At 43.8% G+C, this 26,907-nt stretch overlaps 1 protein-coding gene across 2 annotated transcripts in view; it reads right to left on the bottom strand.

Annotated features, from left to right (window-relative positions):
• The window catches only part of MDN1 (midasin AAA ATPase 1), a 351,783-nt gene that overhangs the window by 27,295 nt on the left and 297,581 nt on the right, over window positions 1-26,907 (bottom strand). For both annotated transcript variants that reach the window (XM_066608461.1, XM_066608470.1), the window contains exons 88-91: window positions 26,708-26,858; window positions 22,712-23,004; window positions 21,004-21,162; window positions 1,044-1,145 (exon numbers count right to left, since the gene is read on the bottom strand). In XM_066608461.1, the coding sequence (XP_066464558.1) occupies window positions 1,044-1,145; window positions 21,004-21,162; window positions 22,712-23,004; window positions 26,708-26,858 (705 nt within the window). The remainder of the gene's footprint in view (window positions 1-1,043; window positions 1,146-21,003; window positions 21,163-22,711; window positions 23,005-26,707; window positions 26,859-26,907) is intronic.

Genomic DNA, 26,907 nt, shown 5'->3' with positions numbered 1-26,907 from the left:
AGCTTTGCTCTCATGGTCACTATTTCCTTATCTAGTTCTGAGAATATCTAAAAGCTATTACATATATTACTTGTGAATGGTAATGCAGGGCTCCAGATGGTGCCCAAAGTGGTTGGCAAGGTGCTCAAAATTTCACATGTGGTAACAAAACCTTTCAGTCTTTTCGCCATTTGCAACCAGCCCTGGCAGATCTATTAGCACGTCTATTAGAATATTGCTCCCCTGACAACACACTATCCTGCAGCCCTGAAGAGAGGGAACAGCATGTGCCGCCCTGTGCTGCACGCTTTCCTTCAGTGCTGCTTTCCACCTTGTAACTTACTTGAGCCATAGTGGAGAGGGAAAGGGGTGCCTGGCGGCTGTTGCTGCTAAGTACTGTGGTTTCAGTCAAAAATTCTGGATGTGGTGTGGCACACGGCACCAAGTTTTTTCAGTAAAATAATAAAATCCATGACAGAACTATTAGTCAATGGGTTGTGACAGGCACCACTAGTTTCCATCATTTTGGCAGATCTGACATGCTGTTTTATTTTCCTTCTTCTGTTCCATATTTCCATTATGTTATGAACAGAGCCTTATTTGGGGGGGATCAGATTCTGGATGTGTGCATTTATTACTGGGAGGAGAGTTTTGGATGATCTGTGTAAATTCTACTGAAGGGGGCCGCACACTAGATGTGTATAGGTCATGTATAGTACAGCATAGTAGAAGCAAATAAGTAGTTCCAGCAGCAAGGTACGATGAACATTACCCCACTTGGTCTTCTTTTATGCCTTCACAGGTCCATAAATACACAGCACAGTACAAAGACGTTTCGGCTATCAGTTAGCCTTTGTTATCGTTTTGGGGCAAGTGCTCTACATAATACAGAATAACCTGCAAACTACTCTATATCATCAAGTATTAGAGCCAACCGATGTGGATACCATGTCACTGGGATTCATGCGGACGGCTTTGCATTACTCACAAACGTAACTAAGCCAGCCCCCCTTCTCGGTCTCTGCAACTTCTATAATGTTAGTTTTCTAATAATAAAGATTTACCTGTGTAGGATAAGCACTTTGTTTATCTAAAGCCATACGTGCCATCAGTTTTGACTCATGGCCTTCAGCTTGATTGGCATCTGCAGATCCTGTGCCATGATCCTAGAAATGAAGTAGTATTAAATTGATGAATTTGAAAGTCAATAAGTCAGTAAAAAACATATACCACCATAGTAAGAGTAAAACAATAACAGAGGATTTTCATTACTTACTGTAAAATCCATTTCTCATCTCATTCATTGGGGTAAACAGCAAGCCCTTAGTTATAGCTGCTGCTAGTAGGAGGCAGAAACTAAACACAAATGAGTGTTAATTCCTCCCACCAGATATACTTTTATTGTGGGCGATTAATGATTTTTTTTTTTTTTGTTCAGACGCCAGTGCCCTTGGGCACAATTTGTTGCAGTGAGTAGTGAAGGTGCTGAATAAAACACGGAGTCAGATATTTTGTTTAACCCTTTCCAATCCAATTTGTATACAGATTTTCCTAGAGGGCTTACTCTTTTTCTGCTATTATACAACCGTGCTATGTACTGTCTAAAGCCAGTACTGCATGAGGTAACACGTTGGATAGGCTCCAACAGCAGAGAGGTTGGTAATATACAGTAAGAGAACCCTGACAGACGCCTTCCAACATCAGAGCTGTACAGCCTTAAATCATGATGTCTTCAGAGGTCAGACAGTGGATTAGAAATTGTTAACTTGTTGTAAACATAATGTTATTATTCAATAAGGCTGCCTGTCCATGGGCTTGGCGATATCCCACGGCAGACCTCTGCCGCTGGAGCCACCGCTGGGGAGCAGGGGAAAGCGATTTGAATCCCGCGAGCGGAGAATCGCTATGATTCTCCACTCATGGATGCCGCGGCTGCGCTTTCCATAGCAACGCTATGGAAAGCTTCAGACAGCGTCATTCGCCTGCGATTTATTTCCGGTGGAATCACGCCCGTGGACATGCAGCCTAAGGCAGGGAGATGAGGTAATTTTCTTCAACACATACAGTGAATAATAAATAATATACAATTTGCAACATTAACCCCTTAATGACATGGCCTATTTTGGCGTTGAGGACCAAACGATTTTTGGTATTTTTTCATCTCCATTTTTTTAACAGCCGCCATAACTTGTTTATTTTTCCGTTGACGCGGCCGTATAAAGGCTTGGTTTTTGTGTGGCAAACTGTAGTTTTTATTGATACCATTTTTGGGTACATACACTACATTGTAAAACTTTTATTATTTTTTTTTGTGATCATAGGGAGAGATAAGGCATCAATTCTGCCATAGATTTTTGTGTTTTTTTTAGAGCGTTAATTATGCAGCATAAATGATACACTACATTTTTTTCTGCGGGTCGGTACGGTTACAATAATATCCAAATTTTTATTTTTTTTTAGGTTTTTCCACTTTTCCACAATAAAAGCCCTTTTTTTAAAAAAATTATTATTTTTTTTCTAAACTCACTGCATTCAAAGTCCTGTAACTTTTTTATTTTTCCATGGACGGCGCTCTGTGAGGGCCTATTTTTTGCGAGACGAGCTGTAGTTTTTATTGGTACCATTTTGAGGTACATACGTTTTTTTAAAATCACTTTTATTGCGTTTTTTGGGAACGCCTTAGTTTTTTAGCGTTTTAACGCTTATTGCCGTGCAGGATAAAAAGCTTGTTCAATGTATTGTACGCGCCGTTACGGACTCGTCTATATCAAATACGTGGGATTTTTAAAAAAAATTTTATGCTAATATAAGTAAAAGCATAAACAAAAGGGGTTTTTTAAACATTTTTTTTACATTTTTATTTTTTGATCTTTATTTTTCTCTTTTCTTTTACAACATCTATGTCCCTCTGAGGGACTTTTACCACAGCACTGCAGATCGCTACCATAAGGCATGGCAGGACTGCTCTCCTGCCATACCTTATGGCTTATTACAGCGATCTTAGGCTATGGCAATACAGGACGCCGGTATGGCGTCCTGTTGCCATAGCAACCAGCCGGGCTATCGCGATGTTATCACGAGAGCCGGCTGTAGTCACAGAGGGAGCGCGCTCCCTCTGTGAACCCTTTCCCTGCCGCGATCTAGTTAGATCGTGGCAGGGAAGGGGTTAATGGCGGATGGGCGCAACTCCGATGCCCCCTGCTGTCGCAGCGGGACGCTGGCTATCACTGACAGCCGGCTCCTGCTGCGGGATAGCGCGAGATCTGCTATGATCTCTGCGCTATCCCTATGACGTAAGGGTACATCATTTTGCGGGAAGTACCCCGCTCCCATGACGTACCCTTACGTTATGGGGCGGGAAGGGGTTAAAGACACTTGTATCTAACGCATTCATATCCTGGGAGCTAACTCTGAATTTCTTTTCTCCTTTACTCTTCCTATTTACATCTCTTTCTTTCTTTATCTCCCTCTCTTCATATTTACATCTCTTGTATTTTTCCTCTACTCACTGTCAAAGCTAACTCTCGTTCTGTTACTCACTGTTTCTCTGATGTTTCTCTTGTTTCTCCCTGTTTCTCTCTTTCTTCTCTTGTTTCTCTCCTTCTCTTGCTCCTGCTTGTTCTGCTCTCTGTCACTTCTTTCTCACTGGCCTCTCTCCTTTCTGTTATCCACTTCACTCTGGCGCCACTTCTTCTTTATCTTACTCATCTGTCTTATCTTATCTCGCTCATCTTATGTTCTCTCATCACATCTGCGGCTCTGCCACTTCACAAATATTAGTGAGGGGACACTTGGGTCAGCTTTTAAAAGAGAGGAGTAATGTGAACATAGCCTCTGCATTTAGCACGTTTATGGAGGTCTCTTAGAGGGCTACACTGTACTTTAAAGCGTTCTGTCAGCAAAAAAAAAAAAAATCTATACTTACCTGTGCCTTACCGGGCCGTTCACCAGGAACCTGCGGCTCTTCTCCTGTCCTTCCTGCAGCCTTTCTATCGCAGTGCAGAAGCTGGCAAAGTTCCAGCTTCCACCACTGCTTTAAGCACGTGTGATGCATCGCCCACTGACTAGCCTGGCATCGTCTAACCTTTGACGTCCAGGAGAGTTGACAGCTAGTGCGCATGCAACCCCTTTTCCCGGCGCGCTTGCGTAATCGCCGTGGACTCTGCTTCATATTACAGAGCAGTACCAGCGTCAGCGCGCAGGTGCTGATGGGAGATGACCCCTTACAAAGGTAAACAAGGGAGGGGAAAGATACAACAGGATTAGGTAAATTTACTTTTGTTTTTTTAAATGTCTTCTTTCCACAGGTTAGAATATACAGGGATGCAGGGCAGGATGCAGGGCACAGGTAAAAAGGGGGTTTTGCTGACAGAACGCCTTTAATGATATACTGGGACCAATATTGAGAGGGTTAAATTAGCTTGCTGTGTACTCGATCTGAACAGCCTGATTCTTTCATTATTTGTCTCCACCATTAACCCCTTAGTGACGAAGCCTGTTTGCGCCTCAGTGACGGAGGCAAATTTTGAAAATCTGACGTGTCACTTAGCATAGCATAACTCTGTAAAGGCTTTACATATCCAAGTGATTCTGACATTGTTTTTTCGTCACATGTTGTACTTCATATAGGTGGAAAAAATAGACTGATAGTATTTATGAATATTTATTAAAAGAGACAATATTGGGAAAATTTTGAAAAAATTGTCATTTTTTCACATTTTCAACTGTAATTACGCAAATATGTGCAAACATACTGTACAAATTTTTGCTAAGGCAAATATTTCCAGCAGTTTACTTTATTCTGGATGCACATTTGAAAAACTTGTTTTTTTAACCATTTAGGAGACGTACAAATTTAACATTACTTTTCAGCATTTTGAGAAACACTTTGTTTTCCTGCACCAAGCCAAGATTGCAAAGGCTCATGGGTGTCAGAATGATAGATACCACAACACATGACCCCATTTTAAAAACTACACCCCTTAATGTATTCACTGAGGGGTGTCATGAGTATTTTGACCCCATAGTTTTTTTCAGGAGTTAATGCAATTTAGAAGAGAAAAAACACAAATTCACATTTTTGCAAATATGTCATTTTAAAGACATATTTTTTTTCTATAGTGCACATGGGAATAAAGAGTGACACCCTAAAATGGATACCCCTGTTTGTCCTGTTTTCAGAAACATACCCATTGTGGCCCTAATCTTATGTCTCGATGCACAACAGGGCCCAAAATGAAAGGAGTAGTCGGTGGCTTTCAGAACAGAAATTTTGCTTGAAGGCTTTTTAGGCCCCATAGCACACTTGTAGAGCTCTTGAGCGACCAAAACCACTGGGGCCCCCCACAAATGACCCCATTTTAAAAACTAGACCCCTTAACGGATTTATCTAGGGGTGTACTGACTATTTTGTGTTTCAACGGTTTTTATTGAATTATAAATGTAGTGTTGGCAACACTCTGCCGCATTTACCCCTCGCAGGGGGATAGGGTTTAAACATTTGGTTGTAGAACAGAGTTATTGAAATTTTTAACACTTTATTAACATAGCAATAATGTAACATGATAGAACAAAACACAACAGGGTATATACCGATTTTGCGTATTGTAGGGTTGTTTCAAATTATTATAGATTATTATAATAGTAAATCTCACGTAATTTTTGGGGGAGGGGGGGGGGGATAGGGAATAGACCAGATCTCAATGTTTTCCATGCCCGAACTCGTACCATTATTGTGGTGTGGGTTGATCTATCGTAGTCTAGCTTTAAAGTTATGGTGGTTTTGGGCACTGTGCTTCAGTCTTTCACTTATGTTCTCGTATGGTTGAACAGGTTGGGGATGTTTATATATTCAATCCAGGGGTTCCATACCTTTTCAAATTGGATTATTGTATATTGTCGTATGGCGATGAGTTTTTCATTCACGAAGATTCTATTAATGCGAGTAATACAATCAAAGGGCAGTGTGGGCTTCCGCCATTGTTGAGCTATTACAATGCGAGCTGCCATAGTGATGTACTGGAGTAGTTTGAAGGTTGGATTGCGTATCCCAGAGGGTTTATTTCCCAGTAGGAATATGAGTGGATCTAACCCAAGACCTAACCTCGTTACCAAGGTTATGAGGTGGGATATCTTTCTCCAGAAGGCTTGTGCCACCGTGCATGTCCACCATATATGGCTGTGTGAGCCAGTATCGCTACATCCTCTGAAACATTGGTTGGAGACTTCTGGATAGATGACATTCAATCTCTCCGGTACCAGGTATGCTCTATGTAACACCTTTAATGCAGTTTCGGTTAATGAGACTTGCCAGCTGTTTTTGCTTAAAGTCTCGCAGCAGTGGTGCCAGCGGCTTAATGATAGGGTGGTGTTGAAGTCAGCTTCCCACCGTAACATGTATGGTAATTTGGTGTCCGCCATTGCACCGTTCAACATAGCATAAAAGTGGGAGAGAGTGCCTGGGTGTGTTGGGCAAAATTTGCATATGGCTTCCATGCGACTTAATTCAATCTTTATCGATGGGGGTAGCATTGAGGACCAGAAGTGGAAGACTTGTAGTTTTCTCCATTCTTCTAGAGGTGGTGGGTTATGGCGGTTGATAAATGTAGGCATCGACATGAGTTTACCATGTATCAAGAAATCATAGAGTGAGGTCAATTTATTTGCTTTCCACCATGTGAATTGGGACTCTACCAGCCCAGGTGGGAAATCAGGGTTATAAAGTAAGGGTGTCAGTGGTGATGGAGTGGGGAGCGGGTTTAACTTAAATTTAGTTTGTCTCCAGAGCAGGATGGAGTGAAATGAGAATGGTGAGATGGTTTTTAAGTTAGTTGGTAAGGGAGCCCTTGTCCATAGGAGTGTCGGCCAGGTGAGTGGTGTGAGTTTGGTTTCTTCAATAGCGGTCCACAATGGAGCTCGGGGGCCTGCATATATCGGGGGTATTTGGGCTAGCCTGGCAGCTTTATAGTATTTTATAATGCAAGGTACTGAGAGTCCTCCAAATTTCTTATGTAGGCACATCAAAGATTTGGAGATTCTAGGACGTTTATTTGCCCATATAAATATAAAAAGTTTCTTTTGGAATGCTCGTAATTCCAAGACTGGGACTGGGATAGGGAGAGTTCTGAATAAATATAGTAATTTTGGAAGTAGGGTCATTTTGATGCTGTGTATGCGTCCGATCCATGAGAGGGTTGGAGTTTCCCATCTTGCTAGATCCGCGGTCAATTGTCTGAATAATGGTTCATAGTTCCATTTGTACAGTGTTTCTGGTGAGTTGGTGAGTTTAGTCCCTAGATAGGATATGTAATGCTTTTGCGTTTTAAATTGGAAGTTTATATCGATTAGTTTTTGAGTGTTTGAAGGGGTATTGCAGTGTAGTATTTCTGATTTTGACTGATTTATGCTGAGGCCTGATATGTGGCTAAATTTGTCTAGTGTTGCCATTAAGTTGGGAAGTGAGGTCAGTGGATTAGTTAGGGTTAGGAGTAGGTCATCCGCGAAAAGGCTTAATTTGTTGTCAGTGTTACCGATTTGTACTCCTGTAATATTGCTGTTTTCTCGTATAGCTAATGCTAGTGGTTCTATTGCCAGGGCGAATAGAGCTGGTGAGAGTGGGCAGCCTTGTCGCGTTCCTCTTTGGATTTGTATTGGGGTGGGATGGGTTGAGGGGATTTTGAGATATGCTGCGGGTTTGGAATAGAGTGCAAGTAGAACATTCAGGAACGGTCCCGTGAGCCCCATTTTCTGAAGGGCTATTCGAAGGTAGTTCCAGGATAGGGAGTCAAAGGCTTTCTCGATATCCAGTGCCAGTAGTGACATGGGGGTTTTATTTATGTTTGCGTGGTTTATCAGATTAAGGATTTTTCTCACATTATCTGGTGCTTGTCTGCCTGGAATAAAACCTACTTGGTCTCGGTGTATTATTGTAGGGAGTAAGTTATTTACTTTATTTGCTATGATAGATGTAAATAATTTTAGATCTACATTCAGAAGTGAGATTGGTCTATAGTTGGGTGGGAGGGTTTGATCTTTTCCTGGTTTGGGTATGGTTGTGATAAGGGCTTGTAGGAAATCTGGCTGTATGTGGCCATTTTGGAGAATGTGATTGAATAGGTTTACTAAGTGTGGCTTTAGGGTGTGGGCAAATTTTTTATAGTATAAAGCTGAGAAGCCATCTGGGCCTGGGGCTTTTCCTCGTTTGAGGCGTTTAATCGCCCAATCTACATCTTCTTCAGTAATCGTAGTGTTAAGTTTTTGAAGGCCCGATTCAGATAAGCGTGGTAGTTTAAGCTGATCTAGAAATTCTGAAATTTGTGCTTCGGGGGCGGTTTGTTTATTGTTATATAGTTTTTGGTAATACTGGTGGAATGTTTCGTAAATTTTGTCGGGATTAGATGTTAGTTGTCCACGTTTTGTTTGGATTTTGTGGATTACGTTGATTGTTTGTTTTTCCCTAAGTCTTCTTGCTAGTAGTTTGTCTGGTTTATTGGCCAGTTGATAGTAAGTAGCTTGCGTCCAAGCTAGTGCTTTTTCCGTTTTGTGGGTTAAGAGTGTGTTTAGTTCCAGTCGGGTGTCTTGGATGGCTTTTCTTAAATAGTGTGAGGGATGTTGTGTGTAAGCTATTTCAAGTTTTCGGATCTTGTGTTCTAATGAAGTCTGGGCTCTGGTTTTTTCCCTTTTTCTTTGTGATGCTATGGAAATTAGGGCTCCCCTTATTACTGGTTTGTGTGCTAACCATCTTATATCTACCTCTGTGTCCTCCGGGCCGTTATGTTGAAAGTGGTCATCTAATTTTTGCTGGATACTGGTGACCAGGGTAGGGTTGGTGAGAAGGGCTTCATTTAGCCTCCATGTATAGGGAATTCGAGTTTGGGGGGAAAATAGGAATTCGGATAGGACCGCATCGTGGTCCGACCATGCCATTACCAGGTGGCGTGAGAAGGACATCAGTGGTAGAGTCAGTGAGTTTGTGAGAATCCAGTCTAGTCTATAATGCTGTTTGTGGGCTGGTGAGAAGTAAGTGTAGCCTCTTCTGTGTTGGTTAAATTCTCTCCATGTATCAGATAGGGATAGTGTCTGGAAAGCTTCCTTGAGCTTGCGTCTTAATCTTTTTTCTCTTAGGGGAGGTGTTTGGGATGTAGAATCGATTTTAGGGTCTAACGTGAAATTGAAGTCTCCACTCCATATTAATCTAGTATATTCCAGGGGGATGAGAATATCACATATTGTTAGGAAAAAATCAATTGGGTTTTCGTTCGGTGCGTAGGTGTTAATGATACATAGTTTATCGTTATAAAGTTCGCCTATGAGGATTAGATACCTTCCTTGGTCATCTATTATGGAGTTTTTTAACTTAAATGGGAGGGAGTTGCGGATAAAAATAGAGACTCCTCTGCTTTTGGTGGTATATTTTGCGTGGTAATGGGATTGCTAACGGGGGTTGAAAAAGTTTGGGCTAGAAGAAGTTGAGAAGTGGGATTCTTGAATGCATATTATATCTGGTTTATGTCATTTGTAATCTGTGAATGCTTTTCTGCGTTTATTTGGGGAGTTGAGTCCTCGGACGTTATGACTTAGTATCCTACACATGGTTATTTGTTGGGGAAAGTAAGCTGACGTAGGCGCGTGGATTGTGAGGTCTGTTTTTTAGGGGTAAGGTGTGTTTTGGGATTTTTGTGAGATTAGAGACATTGGTTTGAGAGTCGGTAGTAGTATCCTGTGACATCATAACATTCAAAAAAACTTGGTTAGTAACAATAGAATATGATATAAACGTCATTAACATAACTAAGATGCGATAGGGGTCCTTGTAGGGGACCAGCCGGGATCGCATAATCCAGTTGGACAGCATATTGTCCGTGGTGGAGAAAGTGATATTTTTAAGAACTAGGTTGCGGCTTAACTGCCGCCTATTTTGCAACACAATATCAACATTAACTTTTTAATTATTATTAATTTAACGTTCTGACAGGTTAGTCTAATCTTTGGTTATTAATGGAGAACTGCAATGTATCTGGGGTCTTGTCAAACATAATGTAGTTATAAGAAGAATATACATTACAGTTCCAAGATGTTCTTGTCGGGTTCCAAGCGTTTATGTATCTGGTCCCTGTGTGGATCTGGCGCTGGGTCTTCGGCGTCTGTTTTCCCAGAGTCTTTCCGGGCGGTGGGGGAGTTCAGGTTGTTGTCTTGAAGTTGTGGGGTCTTCCAATGGGATATTTGCTGCTTGGAGAATTTCCTGACCTTCTTCCAGTGTGTGAATGATGTGGACTTGATCTTCAATTTTGAAGGATAACATAAATGGGAAACCCCATCTATATCGTAGTTGGACTTTTTGTAGTGCTAGGGTGACGGGGCGTAGTCTTCGCCTGCGCTCAAGTGTAGAGGGAGCCAGGTCGGCAAACAGCTGTACACCTTGTTCAGTTCCTGGGATTGGGGAAACATTCCTGGCGGCCGCCAGGATCATATCCCGTGCTTCTGGGTAGTGGAGTTTTAGAATTATATCGCGGGGTTGATTTGGGTTGCGGGGTTTGTTTAGGGCTCTGTGTATGCGATCCATTCTGAAGAGGTTTGGGTCTGCTTGAGGTATTAGGGCTTGGAATATATTTAATGCTGTTTCTTTCAGCGAGGTGAAGCGTTCTGGTTGCCCTCTTATGCGAAGGTTCGCTCTTCTTGATCTATTCTCTTGGTCTTCTAGTTTCAGTTCCAGTTGTTCTATTTTTTCTTGGTTCTCCTTAATAAGGTTTCTGTCGAGATCGAGTGCTTCTATAATTTCGTCTGTTTTGTTCTCTATCTCGTCTACTCTTTGGCCTAATTCTTGGGTTTGTTTGGAGAATTCTGCTATTGCATCCAGCAATTCTTTTTTAAATAGGTGCTATATATTTTCATATAAGTCTTTAATATCTTGGCTTGAAAAGCGGGGGTTATTTTGGGGAGGGTTAGGTGGTAACTGGTCATTATTTTGTGATGTGGTTGGATGGTCTTGATCCTGGGACTCCATCTCCAAGGTTTGTGAGGGACGGAAGATTTTCGGTATTGTCTTGGATAGCGCTCGTTGTGGTGTTGTCTTGGTGTATTTCCCATATTTTGGCATATTAGAGGTCAGTTATAGTAGAAAAGGTCTGGTGTTTTTCAGTTTGTATGTTGCAGCTTGAGATAATCACTGTCCACCTAGCGGTCGGAGGTCAGAATAGTGTCATGGAGCCTCCTGATATGCGTCTACTGGGTAAAAGGTATATTGGCTACAGTTTTTGGCGTGGGTCAGTAATGTAGTCTATTTTTTAAAAGCAGAAGAAGTGACCACTGTATATCTTGGAGGAGGGTGATCCTTCTGGAAGCTTGTTTCCTTTTATGATTATTTAACCATTTATTGTGTTGGTTCACTTTATAGAAGGGATGAATGAGTGATCAGGTCCAGCAAATATGAATTTTGACCACTAGGTGGTGCTGTTGTACATAGATCTGAAGCCAGGGGAGATCTGTGGCTGAAAATGGACGGTATTAGTAACTGTGGAGGATCAATGGAGAGAGTTTCACTCCAGTTTTCCCTTGTAATTTATGTGGAGGTGCTGGCTTCAATTCCTGCTCTTTCTCTACTTCTCACACTGTTGATGGAAAGACTGAGACCCTGCTGGCCTGCAGCAAGTTAGCTGGTTGTTTTCCTGAGGGGAGCAAGATGGCCACCGCTCTACACAAGAACAGGGTCTGAGCCCCGGTCCTCAGCTATGCCTGCCTGCTGTGTTGTGTCTGGGGACTCGGCTCGACGGGAGGCAGCGTCCCCGGTGAGTTTTTATTGATATACTGGGGGGGGGGGGGGGGGGGGGGCTGGTGCGCGTTGCCGTGCAGGGCTGCGGTCCTCCAACTCACACCGCCGGCCTGTACACTTGTTAATGCCCCTCGCAAGATGGCCGCCGCGATTTCACGGTTTTTTTTCGCCGGCGGCGCCTTCTATCTCAGCGCCGTGGGCGCTCCTCCGGGGGTCTACTCTCCTCACCTCTCGCCCTGCGTGGTGCTGTGCCGGGCTCGAAGTCTTCGCCGGCGGCCGGTGCCTCTCCCTGTATAGCTGCGGCGGTCGCGGGTCTCCGCTCCCACCGCTGATGGTGCCTGTGCTGTGGCCGTTCAGGAGCGTCGTCGGGGGTTCGGACCACTTCTCTCTCCCTCCGGTGGTGTTGCTCTGGGTCGGGGGACCCTCAGGATAACCGCAGGATGATGAAAACGCCGGTAAGCGGAGGAGCTCTCCTCACATGCGGCCGGTCAGCTCGGCTGCTTGGCCACGCCCCCCCCCCCCCCCCCCCCCGTACTGACTATTTTGAACCCCCAGTTTTTGAATGAATTTAAGCAAAGCAGAAAGAAAAAATTGGGATTTTCATTTTTTGGGCAATTCTGTCATTTTAAAAGCAGATTTTTTTTCTTCAGCAGACATATAAATGAAGACTTGCACCCCAAAATAGATACCCCTGTTTGTCCCGTGTTCAGAAACATACCCATTGTGGCCCTAATCTTATGTCTCGATGCACAACGGGGCCCTAAATGAAAGGAGTAGTCGGTGGCTTTCAGAACAGAAATTTTGCTTGAAGGCTTTTTAGGCCCCATAGCACACTTGTAGAGCTCTTGAGCGGCCAAAACCATTGAGGAACCCCACTTTAAAAACTAGACCCCTTAACAAATTTATCTAGCGGTGTACTGACCATTTTGACCCCACAGTTTTTGAATGAATTCAAGCAAAGCAGAAGGAAAAAAATTGTGTATCCTTGTAATAAAAAGTTTTTTTGTGCAGCGAACGTATGAATGAAGACTTGCACCCCAAAATGGATACCCCTGTTTGTCCCGCTTTCAGAAACATACTCATTGTAGCTCCAATCTGCTAACTGGAGACATGGTGAAGCCTGTAATGGAGAGAACACCCATTGGATTTTAGGGCACAACTGAATAAATTCCAGGCCTCATTGCTCACTTGTAGAATCATTAAACTGCCAAAACCATTGAGGACCCCCACAAATGACCCCATTTTGAAAACTAGACCCCTTAACGAATTCATCTAGGGGTGTACTGTGTATTTTGACTCCACAATTTTTGAATGAATTTGAGTAAAGGAGGAGGAAACAAATCACAATTTTCATTTTTTAGCTGATTGTGTCTTTTTAATAGAAAGGTTTTTTGTACAGCGCACATATGGACGATGACTTGCACCCCAAAATGGATACCGCCGTTTGTTCCGTGTTCAGAAACATAGCCTAAGTGGCCCTAGTTTTATGTCTGGATACACAACTGGGCCCAAAATAAAAGGAGTAGTCGGTGGTTTTCAGAACAGAAATTTTGCTTGAAGGCTTTTTAGGCCCGATAGCACACTGGTAGAGCCCTTGAGCGACCAAAATCATAAAGGGACCCCACAAATGACCCCATTTTAAAAACAAGACCCCTTAACGAATTCATCTAGGGGTGTACTGTGTATTTTGACTCCACAATTTTTGAATGAATTTGAGTAAAGCAGAAGGAACAAAATCCCAATTTTGATTTTTTAGCTAATTGTGTCATTTTTTTTCATAAATTTGTCATTTTCATGACAGTTTTCTTTGTTTTAAGCAGGGAAAACTGGGGAGACGTACCCCAAATTTTATAGCGCTAGTTGTTCTGTGTTCAGCAATACCCCCATTATAGCTCCAATTTGCATACAGGACACATTACTAGGCCTATAATGGAGGGACCACCTATTGGATTTCAGGGCGCAACTAAATAAAAATGACTCCCTAAAAAGATTACTTCCCCCCACCCCCCTCCTTTTGGCGTTTCAGGACAATAAATTATAGGGCGGCATAAGTGATAAAGAAATTAAAAAAGTAAAATTAATAATGTAAAACGGTGTGATAAATTTCGAAACAGGGGTAATTACAAAGGCCAGGGTGGGATGGGCACATGGGGCAATAAAATCACGTATCCCTCCTCCTCCCTTGCTTGGTGCAGACGCGACACCTTTTTTGAGCATATTTTTTACCCGCAGTCTCGGGTATGGGGTGCATAAAATGGCGCTCTGTGAGCCTTCGCACCTCCTCAGATTGCAATGCATTTTGAGGTGCGGTGGTCTCAAATAGAAGATGTTCGATGAGCTCCTCCTGGAACTGGAGGAAGCTCAGCGTGCCCCCAGATAACTTATAAACGACGTGCGCATTATAGGTAGCGATCTGTATTAGGTAGATCGCTACCTTTTTATACCATGCTAGCGTCTTTCGTTTTACCAGGTATGGTTGTAGAGCCTGGTCGGACAAATCGACCCCCCCCCATAAATCTGTTATAATCAGTCACACAGACCGGCTTTCTTTTCTGCGTTGCAGCCCCCCTCTCCCTTACTGCAACGCAGGCGTCTGTGTGAACAGTGGACAACATATATACATCTTTTTTGTCACACCACTTTATAGCTAGTAAGGGGTCCTTTGCCAGCGTGTAAGACGCTCCTCTATCTACACGTCTGGAAACCAGGGGTTGTGGGAATCCCACCCTATTTTTGTGCACCGTTCCGCAGGCACCTGTGTCTGCATCATGTAATGCCTTATAAAGGGGGATGCTGGTATAATAATTGTCCGTGTAAATGTGGTACCCTTTATTTAAAAATGGGCCCACAAGCTCCCACACGATTTTCCCACTCACGCCGATATTTTCAGGACAGTAGGGGGATTTAAGTGGCGGTCTCTGCCCTCATAAATAAAAAAAATCGGATGCATATCCGTTCGCGCTTTCACAAATTTTATAAAGTTTGACGCCATATCTAGCGCGTTTCGATGGAATGAATTGGCAAAAGGATAGACGGCCTTTAAAACTCATAAAAGACTCGTCCACCGCCACATTTTTCTCAGGGGTATAAATGGTTTTAATAGATTCTTTTAATAAAATTATAAGGGGCCTCAACTTGGACAAGCGGTCATACTCGTGGTCATTTCTGGGGGGAATTTGCGTATTATCGGCGAGGTAGAAAAATCGCATGGTGTTTTTGAACTTCTGGCGGGGCATTACAGACGCAAACACAGGTGTTGCGTGAACGGCGCTAGCAGACCAATAGGACCGTATAGAGGATTTTTTTACGAGTCCCATTAAAAGGACAATTCCCGGGAATTTTTTTAGTCCTGGGATGTCAATGGGGGTCCACGTCCTGGAATATACCAACGCGGGGTGCGCGGTAATGTACTGTCCGGCATAGGTGTTCGTCTGCCGGACAATAAGCTCCAGGATGGCATCACTTATAAATAAATTTAAAAAATTAAATGGGGTAAAATTAGCGACCTCCGCATTAATGCCAGGCGTGACGGTAAATGCGGGGATGCAGGGCAAAAATACATCTGCGTTACTCCACGGAGTGGCAAGCGCCGCAATGCTTGGCCCTGCTGCCCAAACAACTTCCTCAGCCTCCATAGCGCTAGAGGCTGAGTCGTCGCTTAAAAAAAAAACTCCTCCTCCGACTCACTGGTAGCATCGCTACCGAAGCTTGACGCAAAGAGCAGTGCGTACGCTAGCTCAGCGCTGTAGCGCCTACGATCCACTTTATAATTTTTTTTAAATGCATGTACAAAAAAATTAAAAAGAATAATGTAACCCACAAAAAAAGACAGACGTGAGTATACCGGGGTGATTAGGGTATGAGGGGCGGCGAAGACAATAAAAAAAAAAAAAAAAAAAAAAATGGACGTTGAGTATAGCGGCTAATAAGGGTACGAGGGGCGGAAATTATGGGACGACTGCGGGGTTTATTTTCTGTTTTTTTCACTCAATATCGGACACAATTTTTCGCTGCTATCTCTCTCCTGTCACAAATAACGGCGCAGTTTTGCCGTTATTTTCGGCAATTTTGGGGGCTTTAGGGACTTTTGGGGACTATTTTCATCTCCCCTCACGGATCCCATCCGTCAGGGGAGATGAAACTTAGACTTTTCAACTTTTTACAAACTTTTCCGTGATTGCCACTATCCATGGGATAGTGGCGATCACGGAAGCAGGGACCACTTACCGCGGTCCCCGCTGACATCTACTGGCGCCCAGCTATCTGTAGATAGCTGGGCGCCAGGAGATTTCAAATCTCCGGGGCGATCCCGGCTTCTGCGCATGCGCCGCCATTTTTCCTTGGCGTGCATGCCTAGAAGCCCGCGGCACTGGCAGATCGCCGTGGGACATCTTGGAGGACGGGGGTGAGTATTTTCACCTCCCCTCACGGATCCGATCCATGAGGGGAGGTGAAACTTTTACTTTTTTACACTTTTTAAAACTTTTTCGCAGGAAGCCGGGAAATTTTTAATTTCCCGGGCGATTACCGCTTCTGCGCATGCGCCGCCATTTTTCTCCTGGCGCGCATGTGCAGAATACGGCGAAGGGCCGGGGGCCTGGGTGAGCAGTTTCAGCGCCCCCCATGGTTGCGATCCATGAGGGGAGCTGAAACTTCATCTTTTTTAAACTTATTTATTTTTTTGCGATCGGCGCTATCCATTGGATAGCGCCGATCGCATTGCCGGGGAGGGGGGGGGGGGGGGGGGGGGAAGACTGCCTGCATTAATCAAAGTTGTGATCTCAGAGGAGTGAAGGGGGATGCTGTCCTATGAGAATTGTATGCTGATATTTCAATTAATATGTAGTGCTAAAATCTAGTGATTTCCTGGAAATTTTGCATTTTATATAACAATCTGATAAAATATGACCTTTAACATTGATAATATGATGTTCTATATGACAAAGCACTATGAAAATAAAAGGCCAGCAGCTGGGCTTCCCAAAACTTGCATAAATAGACAGTGGCCTATATTGCACTTCTCCAGCCGTAAGACAAAAATTGCTTATCTGCCAGAGGGTTTCTCCGCTAACAGTTCCCAGAAGGGAGTGTAAAATAATAAAAAAAAAATAAATCTTGTTCTTTGTACAGCGCCAACCTATTCTGCAGCACTTTCAAATAACTTATTAATTTTACGGACCTCAGAAGGATGGAAGGCTGAGTTGACCTTGAGCCGGCTACCAGAACCATGCGGGAATTGAACCTGCAACCTTCAAGTCATGAGTGAGAAGTTAGGACTTCATTTCTGCTGTCTTAGCACTCTGCACCACATAATGATGATTATGGGAAGAGGGTCATCTAGCCTGAGTTGATCAGTTACTCACCCTCAGCCTTCATCCAAAAAGGCTGTTGTATGTTGTATGACGTACGACTTAATGATTGCAGCAACCACTAGAAGGGATCTTAGGGTAATGTGCCTTTCTAATGCGCTCCATAAATGTGTAGAATATTTAGTTGATGACAGAAATATACAACTTACTTTTCCTATGAGAGGGATTGCAGAGGTTGACTGATACTGGTGCGGACTGTTTAGCATGCAGTGCAATAAGGGAGGACAATCACTCACCAAGCAAACACACCAAATGGAAGGCCTTAAGAATCTTTCACTGGTGTTACCCAGAAAAGCCTGTTGAAGCCTTGCAGAGAACGCCTTCCTCCAGAATAAATATTGCAAGAAACTGTGTTAGCTTGGGGTTTAAGTCAAGTCTTTTTCAGCATGCTGTGCAGCCTTGGCTACTGTGCTACCAAGAATTTCCAGAAAATATTGCAGATATTCTGACTATAGTGGGAATCAAAGATGGTTGATTAAGACTAGCGCTGACTGCCATCAACGTCATATACGTCACTTGACAGGAGAGGGCTATCTGCAATCGCACAACTGCTCAACCTTTGGAGGGGAGTGACAAACATATGATGGAATTGGGGCAGGATTGTGTCCAGTACAGAGAGTAACCATAACTACTCCCCTGTGGAGTTACTGATGCTATATGGTGGTATCAAAAGTATAGCCTGTTCTGTAGGAGGAGGAAATAAGCTGTCTGGTACACATCATAAGTCAGATTCAGTTGACCGATATCTGTGACCATGATATAACTATGTTGAATAGAGACTTGCTATATGAGATGGTTTGCGAAAATACACCCAAGACTGTGAACAATATACAATAATGCTTTCATGGAAGAAAGTAGTGAAACAATCTGATGCCTGTCCAATTGCAATCATGATATATAGAATCTAGCTGTAACCATCATTTCTCCAATGGAAGGTAGCACTGTAGATCATGTCAGATACAAAATATCATAGTAATACAGACAATCCTTCATGGTGGATGTAATGTGACCACCTGATGGTAGCATCTGTGTCTTATACAGAGTCTAGCAGTAATATAGATACCGAATGTATGAAGGCAGTGACTGTTGGATACATGCAAGCACTATGTAATCAGAAAAAGCTAGAAGTCATGCATTTATTCATTCTATCGAGGGAGAACATGACAGCTTTATGCTTGCAATCACTGCATAATCATGTCAGACAGCATCTTGCAGTAATATTTTCTTCCTCCTATGGAGGAAGCAATGAGGCGCTTGACGCCTACATTCACTGCCTAATCATGTCAGATACAGAGTCTAACACAAATATTAGTACTCTTCCTGTAGAACGGGTAACTAGGCAGCCTGAGACTTGTAGTCACTCTATTATGTCAAATACAGATTTTAGCAGTAAGATTTATTCCTCCTGTGGAAGGGGTAGTGAGGCTGCCTTACATTCCTATGCAGAATCATGCCAAATGTCGAGTCTTGCAGTAAGTAATCTACCTCTTTAGAAGGTATGAAGATGTGATTGCCTGTGGAACTGGGTAATAAAGCAGCAGATGCACGTCAATACAGTGTAGCCATAAAAAACGTTACCTTGTCGTAAAACAATGACTCCTACAAGGAAGCGGTAAAGTGCACCTGATGTAGCTTTACCGCCATGCCAATTATAGGGGCACGTGTCCCAAAACACTGGTTTTTCTCACTAAATGATGGATGGGTTTCCGCCTCCTGTGTACTGGGATCCACCTCATCACATTTGACACGGGCAGGGGTGGGCTGGTGCATTGTGTCTCATATGAAGGGGTTTACCAATGTCAATTACCTGGTCCCAAGATTGGCTAAGGGAGGGGGAAATTACCTTGAGATATAATTAATATAACAGTTTCACCCACAGAAAAAACATACTGTCTGTAGTAATGGGCACTCTATGCCTAGGTATTACCTCTATAGCCGATATGAAGGCAGAAAGGCTTACAGAGTCCATTCCTACTCTGGGGACATCAGGGGCTGATAAATAATGCAGACACACACGGTCTGGCACATAGTGGGTGCCTGATTGGTCCCTGTCTGAGGGCTATGTCCTTTGGTGCAAGGGACTGTGTAAGGAGGAGATGGAGGGGAGAACACCCCTAAGAACAGAGCCTACCTGGACTGAGACAAGAGATTGGGAATCCCTGGAATGGCTGCTGGAGAGCTGCTCCTGAGGACACTGCTGAAGGAAGCAGTCAGCACAGGGATACATGGGACTCAAATATCCATTTCTCTGTGAAGAGCTGCTCTGGCTGCTCCTGAGGACACTGCTGAAGAGGCAACCAGCACAGGGGGGACTCAGTCTCAGATGGCCATTTCTCTGTCAAGAGCAGTTAACCAGAGAGAAGGAAAGTCCTGGCCAACTGCTTATGTACTTCGGGGAAGAAGCCCTACCCCTCCCAGGGCGCCAACAGGAAGTCCCAACCTCCAGCTTCAAGACCCAAACTAAAAATGCAGGCCAGCAGGGCAGATGCTACTAGCTCTGAAAGGAGCCCTGGAGAGAGGAAGGTGGCAGGAGAGAAGTCCCCTTCTCAGCACAGGTGTGGGGAAGATGGGAGGCCATGGTAGGGACATGCCCTAAAGAGTTCGAGTTAAAATGATGAGGATGGGGGGAGGCTAAGGAAGTTGTCCTCACCAGATAGCTACCCAGGATATAAGTAAACACTAAAAGATCCCAAAAAGAAGAATGTGTCCCTGACAGTGGATGGGAGGTCAGGGGAAAGTGTTTTGGACCATAGATGGAAGGGAAGTGTCCAGATGAAAAATGAGAAGGAAGTTTCCACTTACCTAGCCGGGAATACTACTTGAAATAAAGAGCTTTGCCTGGATAGTAAGAGTCCAGCAGTGTCCCTCTCTGACTCACCTCACCTTGGTGAGGGAGGGAGTGCTGCAGCTGGGAGCACTATAGCTGGCGGGTCACAGAGGAATTAGGGCTCGTCTGTGCCTCCTTTTCTTCTGGAGGTAGGACAGGCAACAGAGAAGTTAGAGCCACTCTGTCCTCCCTCCTCATGTGGGAGAACAGGGTGATCTGGTGCCAATTTTGTATTACTGACCTAAGATGAAAAAAAAACAAAAAGAGAAGTTCTATGGAGCAGAAGATATGCCTGCTAAGGACACTAAGCTAAAACAAAGTTAGCTTCATATCTGCAGGAGGGGTATAGCTGGTGGGAAGAACTAACACACTTATGTACTTTGTGCCTGCCTCCTAGTAGCAGTCGGTATACTCAAGGTCTTGCGGTGTTTCCCAATGACACAGGCGAGAAAATCTTTTCTACAAAAATGATCACATTCATCACAAAGCGAGCTAATAGTTGTGCCAAGAATTTATCATTAAACCTTAAAGGGGTATTCCGGTTACACAATGTTGCTGTCAAATGAATGCTAATCAAATATTAAAGTTTGCAATGTGGTTCTCATTTGGATTTTGTTTCTGTAGCTCTAAAAAGCATCACCTTCTCCTGGCACTTCAGCAGTGTTTATTCAGAGGTTGCCCCGGATACAACCTGTAGGTATTCCAGCACTACAGGTGGGACTTGTTCAGTATGAGCAACCAGGGATGGTTTTGTTTGTATTCAGCACTCGAGACCAGATTGCTGACCAATAACTGGGCAGCGCTTAATGGGACATGTGGGGAATCGTAATAAATGTAGTTTCAAGCTGTATGTCAGCAAGAATGCGGTGGCCATCTTATAACGTAGTAATGTGAAGAAACATCAGAAAGGAAGGACAGAATAAGAAGGTAATGGCTGCATGATTTATATCCATAAACAGCTGTGCGTAAACATGGCGCAAGCACCTTCAATATCTGGAATTATTGAAATTTTATTTCACAACTGGAATACCCCTTTAAGTAAACATAGTCAAGTCAGTCACCTCTTTGGCTTCATCCTTTTCTGAAGCTGCACCAGCCAGTTCAGCAGCACTGTCGCTCTGCAAGTTATCTTCTGCCGTCTGCCCACAAGTCTCATGTTCCATTCTCTGAGCAGAGTCGGAGGCATCTTCATCTTCACCATTTTTTTCTTGCTCATCATTCTGAGGGGGAAAAAAAATAGGTGTCAGAACATCTACACGCTGCGCAACATAAATGTGCATTTCATTTTACCACATCCATATGTATGAAGCATGAGCTCTGTAGTTTATGCATACTGTGTACTGATTGGTAACATATCTTGGGTATTAGTGCATCTTGACGCCACCAGGAAGTCCTGGTGGAGTCAAGAGTGACAGGGGGTGACGCCCCCTGTACCTGATTGGCTGCAAAATAAGGCTTGCCTACAGGTCCTGGCAGGCCAGTGTAACTGTTGTGTCCCGGCTCGCAGGCTCCCCACTCGTTTCCAATGCTCGCTGCTCCTGCTGTACCGTTTGTGCCCCTCATCTGGCAGTAGCGGTGTTGTTCTCGGCGGTGCTGGTGTAGCGCCCTCGGCCCTCTGCTCCCCACTCCTGCTGCACCGTTGGCAGCCCTCTGCTAGCCGCTGCCCGCTGCAGTTCTGCTGTCTCTGGTTGACAGCTGGACTTTCCTCTTCTGCTGCTTCCCCGAATCTCTGCTCCCCGCTGTACCGTCCCCTGCGCTGTGCTCCCCGCTGCTCAGCAGCTCCGGTCTCATGGAAACTGCTGCTGCTGGGGCTAGGTCTTACGAGCACTGCTGGGAGGACATGTACTATATGCTCAGCCAGCGGTGTGAGCAGACTGTTGTCGGCCCCTTGCCCGGTGTGTGCGGCGCCTGCTACACACATGCATATGATGGTGATGCAGCGCGGCCAGGACAGTGCACTCCGGAGCACTGGGTGTTAATGCTCCCTGCTGCCCATCACCTTTGTGTCTATAGCCAGTGGTTGGGCAGGCCACATGAAAAGGGGACCGCAGATTGCTGCATCGCGTTGCAGCACAGTGTTTACTGATTTTTGCAGACCCAGGCTGGTTAGTGTTAGGGGTTATTTTCCAGTGAGCCTTACATAATAGACTATTAATGCTTGTTACATCAATTTCATTAAAACGAATACTGTAACCCTCCCTGGAAAATAAACCCCAAACCCTAAATGCCTGCAAACATCTCTAAACACTCTACTGCTAGAACCTTACTGACATCAGCCTATCAAGAGCTGGGGGGTGACAGAGGTGTTCACCCTGTCAAACCACTAGCTTCCTGGTGGCATCAAGATACACTAATACCCCTATATTGTTCCCTATTACTAACATTACTGCAGCATAATAATCCTTGAAAGGTATTCAGAACTGGTAACAATGTTTGAGTTACTTGAGTGTGTACTAACCTACTCTAACCAACACATTTTTTCTATTTTATTGCTAGATGGGGCTGCAGCCTTTTGGTTTTACTTTATTTCTGAAGTTATCACTGCAAGCAAAGAATATAATTAGTGGTAGGTCTACTTTCTTTAATCACCATCTTCACAGAATGTAACCAACCTATGAAATATCAATCTATATTTTCTTTCAGTATGTGATAATGCTGTTTTACAGAAAATTATGTACATCTACAACATAAGGAGAAAAAAGGGTAAAGTTTGGTTTATCAATATCTTTTATGAAGATACAAATATCCCCAAAAAATCTGCGGTTTTACCTGAGGCAAGAGTCCACTGTCTGATGGCAGTCCATTTTCGTCCTCTTTTTCTGGTTCCTGTTTTTCCTCCTCCTTTGCAGGCTGTGTGGTATTCTCCCCAGTCTCATCATTTGCAGACTCTTCCTCTGCTTCTGGTAGGCTTGTTTCTTCCTTCTGTTCATCCTCCTCTTGTTCCTCCAACACTAGCTCATTCATTTTGTGGGTTTCTGCATCTGATTTTTCCTCATCATTGTCTTCTTGGCCTTTATTTTCGTCCTTCACATCCATCTCCTCTATATCTAAAGGATTTTGTTCTGTACAGGTATATAATTCACAAGCTTCATCAATGGATGTGCAACTGAGATTTGTAAGAAATACGGAAAATGTACTTACAAATGTGGGTAATAACTCTTCTATTACTCAGATAAAAAACAAAACAGCAATCAAGAAATCAACCAATATCTTAACAGCATAAATAAATAACTGAAGGAATACACCTAACGTGTCATGTCTAGTATGGAGTGAAAAAAATAAATGTAATGGGGTGGGATTCTTGTGCAGCTTACATGCTCCAGTAAAGGAAAATTTCAGGTATGTATATTTTCAATTTCCTAATGTCCTAAGGCATACAAATGGGACTTTAAAGGGCCACTCTGGCAAAAACACATTTTCCATGCCTGCCCCCCTTACCTGCTTGATTGCCATACTTGGAGGTCTCATCTGTGTATTTCAGTCACTTCCATGAAGTGCAGCCCCCTGTCTGATACTTGTCAGGCATCATCTTAAGGTAGAGATTTTTTACTTTGTTTCACACCTATCCCATGATGCATCTGCACAGCATTACCTAAGGTTGGTATTATTGTATCTTGACGCCACCGGAAGCTAGGAGTTTCACAGGAGGAACACCCCTGTCACACCCCTAGCTCCCGATTGGGTCAAGCCTTTAAGGTCCTAGCAGCGTGTGCATTGCTTTTTGCCGGCCGTGCTGCCTTAGGCTGAGGACTACTTTTCCACTAAGACTACTTTTCCACTAATCTGAGCAGTTAAGAAAGTAAGGCTAAGAAGAAAAGTAACCCTGACGGCATCACGGGCGGCAAAAAGCAATGCACATGCAGCAGCATGCCCCGCGGCTGTGTCCCATTTCTGCTGTGGTGGTGCACACAGTGGCAGACGCCTGTCAGACTGCCCCCCCCCCCCCCCCGGGCCCTACGTGCTGCCGGCCAATATCTTTAACTGACATTGGGGGGAGGGGGCCTGCCTTGTGTGCTGGCGCTGCGGAAGAGCCTTGCACCTAGGGGTGCATGGCTGCAGCCCCAGAGCGATGTATGCTTCTCACATGAAGCGCTTGGATTTTCACCTTTTCTTAGTGAGCTACTTGGATTTTCACTTGTTGCTTAGTGGGCTGCCAGGACCTGCAGCCCAGGCCGCTGTGCAGCCAATCAGGTACAGGGTGGGTCACCTCCTGTCAATCTTGGCTCCGCCAGGACTTCCTGATGGTGTCAAGATACAATACTACCCCTAAGGTTATACCATTCAGCCTGCTGGAAGAACAGTTTATTTATCACTTCTGTATTCACATATATAAGCTACAAACCATAAGTATGCAGACAGAAGGATGAGCTGTGATCTCCTCTACTATATAACTGTGTGACAGGAGCTGTCTGATCAGCAACAGTAACTGATAGGAGTCTGTGTGTCCCACGGCAAGTAGTTTCAGTGGTAGATCCATGTAAAAGCATCACACAAAGTGAGGATCTGACTAGAAAATGAACTCATAATTGCCAAGTAGATCTGAACTGGTCAGAATTGAGATCACATGACCATCTTAAAAAAAAAAAAAAGCCAGAGTTTGAGATAGAAAGGAATAACTAACCAAGATAACACTTGCTCGCTTACATATACTGCATGTATAGCTACATAATAAATACATTTAAAAAAACAAAACACATCGGCGTGACCCTTTAAAAAGCAGTACAATGGAGGGATTAGGATTTGGATGCCCCCACCAGCACTTGTTTGAGGGAAAACTGAACCCTCAGGGGATGTTATACTAACATTTATCGAAGGTTAAGGGTGACAATCAAGCAGCTGCTCCAATAGTAACCGATACTTCTGTGCTCAAGAGGCTGCATCAGAGCAAATAGAATATGCCTGCAGGAACAAGGTGAATTTAAGCCCTTCTGGAGAGTAGTGGACTGTAAAAAGTTCTGTAAAGGAAACCAGCCATGACCTTTTGGACCCTACAAATAAAATTATTGGACTCAAAGGTGAGAGAACAGGGAAGAGTCTAGGGAGCAGTGCTCCATACTTGCTGGGTGCCTTGTTCCTGTGCTGTGTCCCGAGAAGCTGGTTCATGCACACAATGTGACTCTTTTGAGCTCACTCTGTGCATGCACTCTTCCATTCATATCTATGGGGGAGCGTGTGCACAAAGCGGGCCCAAGAGAATCATGCTGTGCAATTCATCTCTATGGGAGAGTGAATGCACAGAGCAGGCTAAATAGTCATGTTGTCTGCACGTGCCAACTTCGCAAGGACCCAGTGCTGGATTGGGGCCCATATCCCAAGTCTCAGGCCCATACCCAGGCCTTCTTGGAGAGAGGAAAGAATACATGGTAAGGAGAGACGCATGACTTGTAAGTTATGCCATTTGCACTAGACAAAAAAAAAAAAAGACTTCCAGACTCTGTAGTAGTTGTGTGAAGAGGAGGGTTTTCAAAGTTCGAATCATAGTATGAATAACCGACTCGGAGAAGACCCAGGCCCTCAGACTCAATAGCCATGCTGTCAAATGTAACATGTGTAAATGCAGGTGATGGACAGGGTCTTGCAGGAGAATGTCCCTTAGCGGCAAAAGCCACGGTGAGTTGGCAAGAAGGGATACAAGATCGGAGTTGCCAGCCAGTCATGATGAGGATTAGCGGAAGGTCCTCCAGTCTGGGCTTCTTGAGAAGATGTGGAATTTGCATGAAGATGTGTGGAAATTAAAATCTTCCCCATGCACCTTCAGTGTGTGTACCAATAAATCCTGCACTGAGCAGGGGGTTAGCTTGCTTGCAGGTTATGCCACTGGGGATGAAAACATATGCTGGCTGGCCAGTCCAATAAGTGCTTAGCATACACATAATACACTTACCTGTTTATTACAGATGTAGCAGAGTATCTTATCTGGGATAACTTTGTGCCAAGATTTTTTAAGCTATTATAAAGCTTTTTTTTTTTTTAAATCTTACCTGAGTGAAACCCATTGTGAAATAATTGACAACTGTGGTGCACAAATTTATCCCAATGCATCAATGTATATATACATACACACATACATACATGTATATATATGAAAGCCCTCACTGACTGACTGGCCACTAATTCTCTAACTTCCCAATGTCGCACAAACCTGAAATTGGCATGACCATTCTTTAGGTCTTAAATAGGAAAAGTAAAGATGTCAAAACTCGATTATTCCATGCTAAGTGCAAAAGTAAGTGCACCCCTAATGCAATGTAACTTCTCGCTGTCGTACAACCGTGAAATGTGGCGTGAGAATTCTTTAGCTCCTAAGTGAGGAGAGTGGGAGGAGTGGCACATTCTGTAGAGGGACATCAGTACGAGTAGCCTGAGGAGAATCTAACGCTCCTCTATGTGTATACATATTTTATTCCTCGGTTACTCTGAAGTAACGTTGAATTCATAAAATTTTCTGTGCGAACAACACGTAAACACCTGTATCAAATTAACTCGGGCGAGGCCGGGTATATCAGTAAGTTATATATAAAGCAGAGTAGCCTGGCCAGCATTACTGCATGTAAAATGGTGGCACTCATATATAAAATAAATATATGACCTGGAAAGTAAATATGGGTATTAGGCTTAATCATCCATGGGCCACCTCTTTGCCATGTTCGCCCATGACAATGTAGTTGGAACTACAACTAACTAGAAACCATATGGTTTTCAAGTAACCGTCTCTAGTAGGCAAGAGTAGGAATGTCTACCATTTATTTACCATTTAGATATTACCTTCACTGTTTTCTTCGTCTTTCTCATCTCCACTGGCTTTACCCTCATCAGGTTCTAGATTTAGATCATCAGGAAGGTCAAGGGCTTCTGGTTCTTGATTAGCATCTTGCTTACCATGATAAGGGTCAGTCTCATTCTCATCATATTCACGCTGAAATGTGAACAGAAAAAAAAATCTAACACTAAGGTTACATTTGAGA

Source organism: Eleutherodactylus coqui, chromosome 1 (assembly GCF_035609145.1).
Source record: "Eleutherodactylus coqui strain aEleCoq1 chromosome 1, aEleCoq1.hap1, whole genome shotgun sequence".
In the NCBI taxonomy this organism is placed as follows: Eukaryota; Metazoa; Chordata; class Amphibia; order Anura; family Eleutherodactylidae; genus Eleutherodactylus; species Eleutherodactylus coqui.
The sequence above is the reverse complement of the archived record's forward strand: the minus strand, read 5'-3'. Positions and strand labels throughout refer to the sequence as shown.